General features: G+C 43.7%; 1 protein-coding gene across 7 annotated transcripts in view; it reads right to left on the reverse strand.

Moving 5' to 3' along the window:
* Positions 1 to 204: 204 nt before the first annotated feature.
* GJA3 (gap junction protein alpha 3) overlaps positions 205 to 12,615 on the reverse strand; it is a 33,893-nt gene continuing 21,482 nt past the window's right edge. For 5 of the 7 annotated variants that reach the window (XM_079136930.1, XM_079136926.1, XM_079136931.1 and 2 more), the window contains exon 2: positions 205 to 2,764. In XM_079136930.1, coding sequence (XP_078993056.1) covers positions 1,434 to 2,747 — 1,314 coding nt within the window. In that variant the 5' untranslated portion in view covers positions 2,748 to 2,764 and the 3' untranslated portion in view covers positions 205 to 1,433. Of the gene's footprint in view, positions 2,765 to 3,622; positions 4,286 to 4,863; positions 8,356 to 12,615 lie in introns of those variants that run through there. The other 2 variants (XM_079136928.1, XM_079136929.1) reach the window with 2 other exon arrangements.

The raw sequence follows: 12,615 nt of genomic DNA on the forward strand, positions 1-12,615 counted from the left end.
GTGGAGACAGGCTCAAATTACCATTGCTCATCAGTTTATAAACACATCGTGACCAATACTCTATAGCAGTGTGTGCCATACAAAAATGCTGCCATCTTCCAGCTGGGCCCACATACATAAATAGCTTCCCTGGTAGGACAGCTCTCATGTGGGTGAGAAATAAGATGTACACCCCACAATCACCACACGCTTTTACACAGGCAGTAAAACCCAGACACTTTTATTTAAACTTTAGAAAGCAAACAGGCTACCCACAAAGAATGGTTAGGAAACTCGAAGAGTTTTATTTTGAACTGTTTTCTTAAAAAAAAAAAAAAAAAAAAAAGTGTAGATCATTGATTCATCTGCATAGATATTTTTCCTGGCAACAGTAGTTAACTTTTAACTTCCCATTCAAAAACTTCACAACTTCAAGTATTTGAAATGCACTTAAATTCCCCCCAATTTTATTTTATACATTACATTCTCTTTATGATTAACTGACTCATGATATTGAAGAATTTCTTTTATAAAGGAAGTTTGAAAATCTTTACTAGTATGTATTAGGACAAATTATCATTCTCTGTGTCAGCACCCATTTTAACAATACTATTTTTCCTAAAAGATAGAAAGTGGGGGGAAAGTAGGCATACCTGTACCATTCAGAGCAAAGCACAAAATATCACTTAAAAAATAAATACCTAAGACATTTTTGCCACACTTCCATGTCCATTTCCTCAGCTGTTGAAAAGTGCTTTCAAGTGGTGCTGTGACTCCACCTGCCTTCTACCCGCAACCTCTGTGGCTCTGTCTCACTGAATCTGACTCTGGAGGGTAACTGCTCTTTGTCACTTGTCATGAAGCTTGTAGTTTGATATCCTGGGCTTCACATCCAATTTCAGAAACTCAAATGACACTATATAGACTCACTCTAAATCTTTTTTTAGTGCAGTTTGGCAAATATCCCAAATGAAATTCAACTCTAGGTTAAAAGTACCAAGCAGAGATAGAGCTAAGTGCGTCTGTGACTTGTTGGGCTGCCCAGAGGCTCTGGAGAGGTTAGGAATAGAAAACCTAATTGTCCCTAGCTGAAGGGCTGCAGACACCTGTTGCTTTGTCACAACAGAACAGTTACCCACAGAGACAGCAAGAATCCAGAAGCCCAACAGCAATCAGGCTGCTGGGCTGCTGTGAATATCTTTAAAGGCCAACAGCTGCCCTCAGATTTGTCCCACCTCACAAACTCAGAAACATTGGAATCATCTCCACTATAACTCAGTGTTAAGAACAGCAAGCATTAAACACGAAAACCTGATTGATTCTGCTCCATGTCACCCTCCTGGGACTCCAGCGTGCTCTCAATTTCAGGCTCTTTCTACCTGCTGATTTGAATTTTGGCTTTGGTTTTGGTTTCTAGAAAAAAAGTATTATAAAGTTGTCTGGAGAGACCACTGCTAGATGGCCAAGTCACCTGGTCTGGCCCGCCCACTGCTTGCCTTGCTGGACCTTCCCGGGTCTATGAGGAGCAAGGGAGGCTCATGCATCTCTGCTGTGGTGGTCAAGGCCTGCTCCTCTTCTTCGGGTGTCACAGCCAAGGCACTCTCTTCCAAGCTGCTACCGCTCCGGTCCTCCAGCAGCTGGGGCGCGGTGCCTCCCTGCCCAGCCTCCGGTGGAAGCCGTTGGCTGTTGCTGCCTGCGGGGCTTGGGGCTGCAGGGCTGGATGCTGCCGAGGAGACTTTCCGCGCTGGAGTTTGATGCTCAGCCGCTTGGTTGGCCCAGTTCTGCTCTGTCATCAGCAGGTGTTGGTTATTGTAGAGCTTGGCAGGGTGGCCCTTCCCTTGTGACTCATTCAGCGCTACCATTTTGAAGTCTGCTGCTGGTGGAGGGGCTCCGGGGTACCCTGCTTCGCTTGCCTGTCCCAGGGGAGAAGCATAATGTGTGTAGAAAGGTGGGAATCCAATAGTGACTGTGGGTGGGCGGGAAGTGAGTGGCAATGGGTCTGCGGCCACCAGTCTGGATTCGGATGTGTCTGGGCCGAAATGGTCAGTCACTCCTTGTTTGAACTTTTTCCAGCCCAAGTGGTAAATCTCCAGCATGTTGAGCACGAGAGAGGCACAAGCCACTGCCAGCATGAAGATGATGAAGATGGTCTTCTCGGTGGGCCTGGAGATGAAGCAATCCACCGTGTTGGGGCAGGGCCACCGGTCACACTGGTACAGAGGCTGCAGCTGGAAGCCGTACAGAAAGTACTGCCCAGCGATGAAGCCCACCTCAAAGAGCGTCTTAAAGATGATGTTGAAGACGTAGGTCCGCAGCAGTGCCCCAGCGATGCGCACCTTGCCTCGGTCATCTCGCACGGTAGTCTTGTCCTGAGGACCAGCCCCTTCTAGAGGCTCCTGGCCCCGCCCTTGGTGCGGGTTGTCTCTCAGCAGCTCCTCCTCCCTCTCTTTCTTCTTCTCTTCCATGCGCACAATGTGCAGCACGTGGCCCAGGTAGATGAGGGTGGGCGTGGACACGAAGATAATCTGCAGCACCCAGAAGCGGATGTGCGAGATGGGGAAGGCCCTGTCGTAGCAAACGTTCTCGCAGCCTGGCTGCTGGGTGTTGCAGGTGAAGTCTGACTGCTCATCACCCCACACATCCTCTGCTGCGGCTCCCAACACCAGGATTCTGAAGATGAACAGCACCGTCAGCCAAACCTTGCCAATGACTGTGGAGTGCTCCTGTGCGTTCTCTAGTAGTCGCCCCAGAAAGCTCCAGTCACCCATTGCTTCAGATTTCTAACCTGTAAGGGAACATTGCGCATTAATACGCAGGTTAGAGTAGTTAAGCTGCAGAGGTCAATGACCCTAGGGGCAGTCATGATGAAAACTAGAATTGAGTTTTATCAGCTGTACTCCCACTTCCAAATGTGGGCAGTGCTGGGGAACTCTCCAAGGGGTGTATGTACACATGTGCATAGTCAGCTCTTCACATCCTTAGGTTCAACCTACTTCAGATGAAAAAATAATGGTGGGGGCGGGGGAGGATTGCATCTGTCCTGAACATGTACAAACTTCTAGTGATTCTTTTTGTTTGTTTGGTACAAGGAATTGAACCCAGGGGCGCTTAACTGCGGAGCCACATCCCCAGCCCTTTTAAATATTTTAACTAGAGGCAAGGTCTTGCTGAATCGCTTAGGGCCTCTCCAAATTCCTGAGACTGTCTTTGAACTGGCAAGCCTCCTGCCTCAGCCTCATAGCTGCTGGGATTATAGGCATGTGCCACTGCACCCCGGCTTAGTCATTATTTCTTAATACAATATAACAACCATTTCCACAGTATTTAAACCATATCAGGCATTATAAGTCTTCTAGAGATGGTTTAAAGTATATAGAATGGTATGTGTAGACTCTATGCAAATACTAAGCCATTTTATATAAGGGACATGACCATCTGTGAGGTCCCCTCCAGGGGTCCTGGAGTCAATGAATACCGAAGTACTGGATGTATCTCCCCATTAACATGTGCAACAGGATTGAATAAATATCTACAGCATTGAGCAGTAGTTACATGAAGTAACTGCGGGCATAAATGAAATACCACATGTTCCACCCTTCATTTCATGGAGAGGAAAGGAGAGCTAGAGAGACATATGACTCACCTGACCTCTAACTCCCCACATCTTTCTCCACAGGAGCATGGTGTCCCCACAGGAACTCTGGGACTCTACCTGCAGCTCAGACCAACTCCAAATCTTCACCTTGGTGTGAATTAGAGTAAAATTCCCCCAAATTGTTGTAATTCCCACATCACCTTCATAACTTTTGCCATATTAATCTACTACCTCTCCTATGATTTCTTTTCTTCATAGCAACTTTTTTATGCTTAAATTTAGCTTAAATAGGAAACTCTACATCACTTTTGTGAAAGTAGGTACTAATACCATAAATGGATGGTAGAGTTTGATGACAATCGTTTGCTCTAACCCCACCAACAAAACAAAACAACAACAACAAAAAACCCAACCAGCCAAACAAACAAATCCCCTGAGTATAAGCTCTTTCTTTGTTTAAACAAGGAAGGTTAGAAGTATCAAAGATGTGTTAAAGATACAGAGGTGTCCTTCTAGTATCCACAGGGGATTGGTTCCAGGAATCCTGAGGATACCAAAATCTGTGGATGCTCAAGTTTTGTATATAAAATGGCACAGTATTTGAACTGAACCTGCACACATTCTCCTGTATACTTTAAAACGTCCCTAGACACATAATACCTAATATGGTGTAAATGCTATGTAAATAGTCATTATACTGTGTTGTTTAGGGAGTAATGAGAAGAAAAAAAGTCTGTACATGTTCAGAATAGACAAAATTTTCCCCCTGAATACCTCTGATTTTTGACTGGTTGAGTCTGCAGATGTGAAGTGCTAACTGTACTATAATCAAACAGACCTTCTCCAAGACCACTGTTAGGATGAAAACAGAGTTGTTAAGGGATTTTCTCATCATATGATTCCATATCAATTAATATACCACCTAAAATCACCTCTCAAGTGCAATCTTTGTGTTCCCCACAGAAACCCAAATTGGACACTTGGGCAAAGATGAATGGGGTGATGGATGCAGGTAGAGAGTGGCTGGGGGCCAGGGGATATGCCAGGGGCTAACTGGTCATAATAATCCTTCCAGGACCAGGGCTGCAGTCCTGCAGCAGGAAGTCACTCAATAGCACTAGTAGGTGCCCAGTATGTCCCCAGTGCTGTGCTGGATGCTGGGGAAACACATCCAAATGCAGTCCAGGTGCTAGAGTGGAGCCAAAGTAAATGGAGAGAGGCTTCCATGCCTTGGTCTTCTGGGTTGGAGAGCCAAGGATGCTGGGCAGGGCTCATAGGTATGAGTATACCTGAGGAAAAGAGAGCTGCAGGCTCACCCCAGGCCTCCTCAGCAATTTAAGTATGTGTCTCTGGGCAGGAGCTGCCTCTCTCTGAACCTGTGGAAAATGGGTAATAGTGATGGAGGGAAGTAAGAAATGGACCCTCTTTGAGAAGGTAGCAGCACTCTTCAGACACAGGGCATAGAGATTAGGTGCCCCCATGTCACTGCTGCTCAAATAGGCTGGGCACGGGACTAGAACTAAAGAACAGCTTCAGTGTTCTCAAAGCCACTCTTGGCAGTAAGGAAAGCCATCTCTGCTGTATGAGTATGACTAGGTTGCTAATGGGACCACAGGAAAACTCTTCTCATTTTAAATTTTAAAATGTTTAAAATATTATTTTTTATGATTAGGTTTGAAGGCAAATAAAACTTTACTTGCTAGAAATCTAAAGAAACAGATGAATAGCTGTCTTCGAATACACTTTCAATGCTGCTTATTTAGTCAAGATATTCAGAGAAATCTTACTCTTCATGCATCCTACAGTCTCCTTGTCCCATAATGTGACTGTCATAACTGGCATCTTCTTCTTGAGACAGGGTCTCATTACATTTCCCAAGCTGACCCAAACTCCTAGGCTCAAATGATCCACCCAGCTCAGCCTGAGTAGCTGGTACTACAGGTGTATACTATCACATCCATAATAGATAATCATTGCAAGTAATTTTACCTAGTTTGGGTCAATGGAAAAGGAAATGACTTAAAAATGCAGAAGAGGAAGCTGACAATGACACAGACTTCTCTAACCATAAAAGATGCTTTAGACATGAACCTTAATGTCAAACCAGGCCTCATAATCACTTAATGATATCGGGATTTTTCTTTGTGTATTTGAGTAAGTGATATCCACATGGGGTAATTTTAGTTAACAGTAAGTTGCCTCTGCCAAAAACATTACTACACAAGTCTGCTGATGTTTGACTTTCTACTACGAGAGTTTGACTCTAGTTAAAAATGTAAATACTCTGGGATAAGTCTCAGTTTGATCCTAATAAGTGGGTTTGGGACTATAAGGTGGGTAGATGGCACTGGATCAAGAATGTGCTTATTAATGTATATGTGGTCCTAGAAGTTAATATATGACTAATTTGAGAAAAATTCATATATTGTGTAAATTCTACTCAATTAGTGACTACCATTTTGCACATTCTTAGAAGGTAAAATGTTTTACTTCTGAAAATTATTGTACAGGAAATAGCCCACTCTTTCCCATGAGGTATGTCAGGGAACCATTCTAGGTTACCTTCTGCTTCTCCTCCAAGTTACAATTCTAAGTCTTAATCAGCCCTCACAGGCATCCCTAGAAGGACAGGCACTCAGCTCCCTGCAGATTATCATGAAGGCTCCTTGCTAGGGTTTTCATGTGATATGAGTGTCCCCCAAAAGTTCATGTGTTGGAGACTTGGTCCCCAGTATGGTGCTACTGGAAGGTCATGGATCTTTGAAAGGGTGAAGCCTAGTGGGAAGTCCTATGAAGGAGGATTGTGGGGCTCTGGTCTTCTCTCTTGGACTTCCTGTTTGGCCATATAAGATCCTCCCTTCACACAGATGTTTTATCTGGTGAAAGATATCACCAGAATGGAGCCAATGCCAGTGACAGGCTCCAAACAGTGAGCTAAATGAGCTACTTCGTAAGTAGCCTGTGTCAGATCCTTCAATATGGAGACAAAAAGCTCACCAAGAAGCCCCTAATGGTATCTTCGCCTTTAGCCCTCTCCTCCCTGCAGTCTTTTAACACATAGCCCAAAGGATAACTGTCAAGTATCCAACCAACACCACAAAGGACAAAACCATGGTAGCATGCAAGACCCATCAGGACTGGAAACAGCCCCAGACACACCAAACTCCAGCAGTCTCTGAAATACCACTGTTATGGCTTCTGCATATGGTGTTTTTGTAGCCTGAAATCCTTCCCCATCCAGAGCTCAGCCTGCTGAACTGTCCTTACCTCGTACTTCCCTTAAGGGTGGCCGACACAGGCCTACATTGCTGCCCTGGGCACTCTCTTCTGATCATGCTCTCCTCTGTTTCAGGAAGTTCCCTCCATTTCCTACCTACCCCTGCTTAGCCTAAGCATCATAGGTGTCCTCTCTCCTTGCTGTCCAAGGACAGCACAATTGCTGTTCTCCAAAGACCACTTGACTGCTATAGGCTCTGTTCTGAGGGTAGGCCTTGGTCCTGAGGGTAGATCTGGCTTGTGCACCCTTCCCTCCTGATGTCTGCAGGCAGAACTGGAAAATGTGCATTTCTGGAGGTGTGTGAGGAGAAGCCAGTGTGGGTATCTAATGTGTCCAGCCACCCTCTCGGATGAACAATCGTTTTGCACTGTTTGCCACAGTGTCACCTGTCTGTTGATGTGCTCAACCCAGGAGCTAGTGGGCTCCCCAACAGCATTGGTGGCACACAGGAAGGAAGGAGACTTTTCTGATTGTCACAGACTGAACAGAGCTGCTGGCATTTCCCTGTGGAGTCAGGGAAGCAAAATATTCCACAATGTTCAGAGTGACCTCAGCAAGGAACTATCTCACCTCAAAGGCTCATTGTGTGTACCTGTTAAGGAACACAGGGCCACAAACAACTACTTATTTCATTGGTCAAACAGAAGAGGACGGGGAAGCTGCCTACAGTGTCTTATTATCCATCTATGCTGGCTTCACTCTTTCCAGGTCCTTTAGGCCCAAGTACTCAGAACGCTTAAATATATGCCACTGGAATTGCATTGTGACCTCCAGGTGTAGCCTTTAAGAATGATGCTATCTGGGTGCTCTGCCTGTGTTTTGGCAGTGGTCACAGCTCATTAAATGTTAGAGATGGACAATTAAGAGAATGTCTTAAATGGGAGCATCCAGTGGTATCACACTTTGTATGGTAGTATACAGTGTAAGATCTTTCTGGAAAAAGAATTTAATAACAAGTATGAGATATGTAAAAGCAATAATACCTTTGACCTTGAATTCTACTTCTAGGGCCTGATACTGTGGCAATAACCAGATATTTATAAAAATTTTTGTACATGGTATCTTGTAATGTTATTTACCAGAAGGAAGATAAGAACACAGAAATGTCCTCTAAAAGGTGAGTCAAATAAGTCACTGTGGCTGGCTGTGACTGACCCCCCTGGTTGACCGACACAGCTCCTATTTATCTTTTCTGCCTCTAATGTGACGAGGAAGGGAAGTTCTTGCTCTCTCGTCCTCCCTTCTGGCTAGAGGTGACTATGAAATGTATTTTTGTTCAGTGAGGTATAAGAACCCTGCTGGAAAACTTCTGGGAAAACTGGTTTTCAAAGAAAAAGACAGATGTTATTTGTACTGTTTCTATATCGAGTGCATACGTGATGCCTGGAGCTTGCCACTTTGCAAGCTCGAGTCAATAAGCTCCAAGGCATCTGCTGTGACAATGTGGAGCTGTTGAATCAACCCTGCCAGCCACTTTCAGACTTTCCTTATGTTAGGAGGAAAAACTATATTTATTTTTTAGATTTTTTGTGTTACTTGCAGACAAAATAATCCCTAACTGATATGGTACCTTAAATTCCTTATAGAGTAAGGCCAGACGTACAAGAAAATCTATGGTTGACCCATAATTACTAAAATATAAGTATTTCATATAATTCATAACTGTTGAAATATATTGATATATTGTTATATTAAATATAATTTCAAACCACATTGATTTGAAGAAATCTGATGCTATAATGATACATGACAAGAGACTCACAATATACAGTCTAATATCAGCTGTTTTACACATACTCATATATGCATATAGAAAAAGGAAGAATGACACTGAAATGTTAACAGTGGTCTTTTTAAGAATGGGATGATTTTTATTTTCTTTTCATACATTTCCACATTTTCCATAACTACATATCACATTTATCATTATAAAAGTTTCATGACCATGACTTACATTTTTTGAAGTTCTAGTTTTTTAAAAAATCAGCTGATTCTTTTTTCATTGTTAATCATGGTTTCTACTCCTTTCTGTTCTTTAATTGTGTCAATAGTAAGTACACAAAAGACAAATACAATACACTGTGCACAATTAGCCCAGTGTTAGAAGATAATGCTTCTGGGATTGCTGAGGCACATAACCAGCCCTGACGGGACAGCAGCTATGAATGATGACACAGAGCTTAGAGTGAACTCTATCCTCCTGCCTGACAGTCTACATGTTGGGAGTAGTAATTTTGGGGGGTGCAGTTTTCCCAACAGAACCTAAGTAGTCAAGGGTAAGGGTGTCCCTTATACTCACTGATGAGCCTTGCTGCTGTGCTTCACAGGTTAGGTTTTGTTTTGTAAGATGCATATGTGCATGAATGCCAAATTTAACCAGAGCACTCTTTGGAATACTAACAATCTGGGTCCATTCAAATGGGCACCTCCAAAGCAGAAGTGGCCTCCATCTCCCTTCACAGCTGCTGACTTCAGGTAGTTGCAGATGACATGTGGCAGTTCTGGAGGGTTTTTTTTTTTTTTTTTTTAATCAATACCACTTTTAAATCATATCCCTACAATGAATCCCACTATCATGTACAACTATAATGTACTAATATGGAGAAAATGAATAAATCATATCCCTAACATCAGTCAGATAGCAAAGTCAGCACAGATATGAGTCACAGTGGCTCAGCAAGAGTACTAGAAGAAGTAAGTATAGAGAAGGGGTTGCAGTATCTTCAAAGACTGAGATCACAGGTGAGTAGCACAGAGGTTGTGCGAAGGGAATGCCTAGCACCCTATTGGGGGAGAGGATGGAAGATGATGTAGAGCCTGCTGGGAGGTTCTTAGGTCAACTAGGGGCATGCTCTTGGAAGGGATTGTGAGATCCTAGCCACCAAACATGTGTTGCAGCTAACAAGGCCCTTGAACCTCCAAAATGATGAGCTGAATAAAATTCTTTTCTTTCTAAGTAGTACACCTCAGGCATTTTTATCATAGTAATGCAAAATGGACTAGCACATGTTTATTCTCATCTTTGATGGAAAACCTCCAAGTGTGACTGCTAACTTTGTAAGGTTCATATGATCTAACAACAGAATACTGTACCCTGCATTACTGAGCATTTTTAAGATAAAGTCATGTGCTACCATAATTCAGGCAATAATGGATTACAAGATAATGGGGTTCCATAGGCTTATACTGCCTAGTGACGCCATAGCCATTTTTGTTTGCATAAGTACACTTAATGATGTTCACACAATGATGAAACAATCCAATAACACAGTTCTCAGAATGGAGGAAGTGGTTAGAGGAGGGTCTGTCAGTGGCTGTAGCTTAATGGGAGCAGGTGTGAAAAGCAAAGAAAAAGACCTTAGGATGAACTTGGCAGAAAACAAAAACGATGAATCATGACTTCAGAAAGGACTCATGACTTGTCTGTGTAAAGGTGGAACTTCAGGGAAAGGTACCACAGTCAGGCAGAAGGGATCAAGATGAGTGAAGACCAAGCCCACTGGTGCTAGATGATGGCAAAAATGGTCTCCCTCAGTGTGGGCCAGATGAGCTTCCTTAAAGTCCCAAAGTTTAGATTTTGTTAGGTTCTTGGAAAATATGCTCTGTGAAATTACCTTTTATTTTTGGCATCGTCATTTCCTCCCTTTCAGTCATTGTAGCAAAGTTAGTTTAGAAGTTTTTTTTTAAAGAGACAGGGGCCTTGCTATGTTGCCCAGGTTGGCCTTAAGAGATCTTCTTGCCTCAGCCTTTCAAGGAGCTTGGAAGTTTAGAAACTTCTAACCTTAGTAGAAATGGTTCAGTTAACTCTGGAAGCTTCTAAAGTCAACATGGAGCCAGAAGGTGCCTGAAGACCAGGGATGGGCTCAAGGGCAAAAGGGCACTGAAGGAGAGCAGAGCCCAACATACCTGTGAGTCATGCTTATGTATCAGAAGTCAGTCTTGAGGGCTTTGAAGAGGGGTGATTAACAGTGTCAACATTCTTTCAAGAGTTCAAGAATGAAAATAAATAAAAGTCCCTTTGATCTCAAAAGAGGGACACCACTGTTGGTCCTCAAGTGACCAGTCTCGTGGGAGGGTAGGGACGTACAGGAGAAGGGTTAAAGAGGAATAGATGAGGTGAGTAGAAGCTATATACAACTCAAAGGATAGGCAATGCGGGTTAAAGGAAAGTAGAGGGCCTAATGGAGATTTCTTCAAGACAGTGGAGTTGTGGGTCCTGGACATCAGAGTGAAGTCACAATGGAAGATGGGGAGACAAGTAGCTTCCTTCCAAAGACAGGAGGGAGGTGGGAAGGCAGCTATGGGATGAAACCTCCTCCAGAGTGCTGACAAGACTTTTGTCAGCGAGGTCAAAAAAGGAGGTTGTCTCAAGCCAGGGCAAGACTCAAGCCCTTGAGAAGATAGAATGTCTGATGATGGGGGGCAGAGAGGATGAGAGTATAGTTCCACCTGCATTCCCTCATAACCAGACACCAATCCACAGGCAACATGCAGTCCTTCAACATGCTCCGTCCACAGGATTCTCTGAAGACTTGGTACTGAACCAAACAAGGGCTCTGTCCCCTCAACTTACATTTGTGTGTGTGGCAGGGGGCATGACACAAAAGATGCCTTGTTAGATGTGCCAGATGCCCTCTCTTGTCTGGAGACACAGGAGTGGGGCATATGGTCAGAAAGGAGCAGGGGAGGTTTTGTAGGTCAGGGGGAATGGGGCATAGACATGAAGACAAAAGGAAAGGGAAGCCTCAGCTATGGAGGCAGAGCACTCCAGGTGGAGAAGGGCAAGGGTGAGCACAGAGGCTCCAGGGAGAGGACCATGCTGGTGTCCAGAGAAGCAGTGCAAATGGTGAGAAACAGCAGAACCTGCCTAAAGGTTGCCCCATGAGAAATGCCCAAGGGCTCTGGTGGGGAGGACCAAAGAAGGACTGAGGAGGACCTAGTACTCATGCCTCCATCTAGAGAAATGGAACTGTCTTTTTCCAACATGGGGAAAGCAGAGGAGGGTCAGGTTGGGGAAGGGCAGGGCAATCAAAAGTTCTATTTGGGATGCATGAAATTTGAAATGCCTAACAGACATGGAAGTGTTGAAGCTCGAGGCTCACATCTGGGATCTGTCATCAAGCAGAAGGTATTTAAAACCCTCCGACTGCATGGAGATCATCTAGGGCAGGGAAGAAGAAGAAAGGCTGGGTCAGAGCCCTGGAGTTCTAGAGCATCTGCAAGTTGAGCACAGATGGGCTCCAGTGGGAACTACTCATCAGGAAATGAAAATTTGAGTTAAGACTGGAGCAGAATCAGAACCAAAGATTTAATCTGTATTATACACGATACCCTTTTATAACAATATCTTGACAAAACACTGTTACTGGGTTTACTAATTAGAAGTAATATAATGTGGAGTAAGGCTAATTAATTTTGTATTAACTGTGTGATTGCCTGGATTGTTGAATGGAATTGTGAGGCTTAGCCAAAGAGAGTTCTATGTTCAATTGTAATGTCTGCTCAGGTTTGGAGTGGAGGCAGTGATGGCTCAGGTGGTAAGTTTTGCTATCTAAAAGGACAAAGTGGGCTAAAGTAGTCACAAATAACAGATATTGATAAATGGGCTTCCCTAGTTATCTTTTTAGCAGTGGAAAGACTTTTCCTCTAGCTTATTTTATTCCTTATCTGCCTATTTCATGCTTTCACACTTAAGAGAGTAGACTTGGCCCTCCAAAACCAACCAGGAATTCAACCAACCTCAAATAAAAAATATGTATTAAAA

This window comes from Sciurus vulgaris (genome assembly GCF_902686455.1).
Source record: "Sciurus vulgaris genome assembly, chromosome: 4".
In the NCBI taxonomy this organism is placed as follows: Eukaryota; Metazoa; Chordata; class Mammalia; order Rodentia; family Sciuridae; genus Sciurus; species Sciurus vulgaris.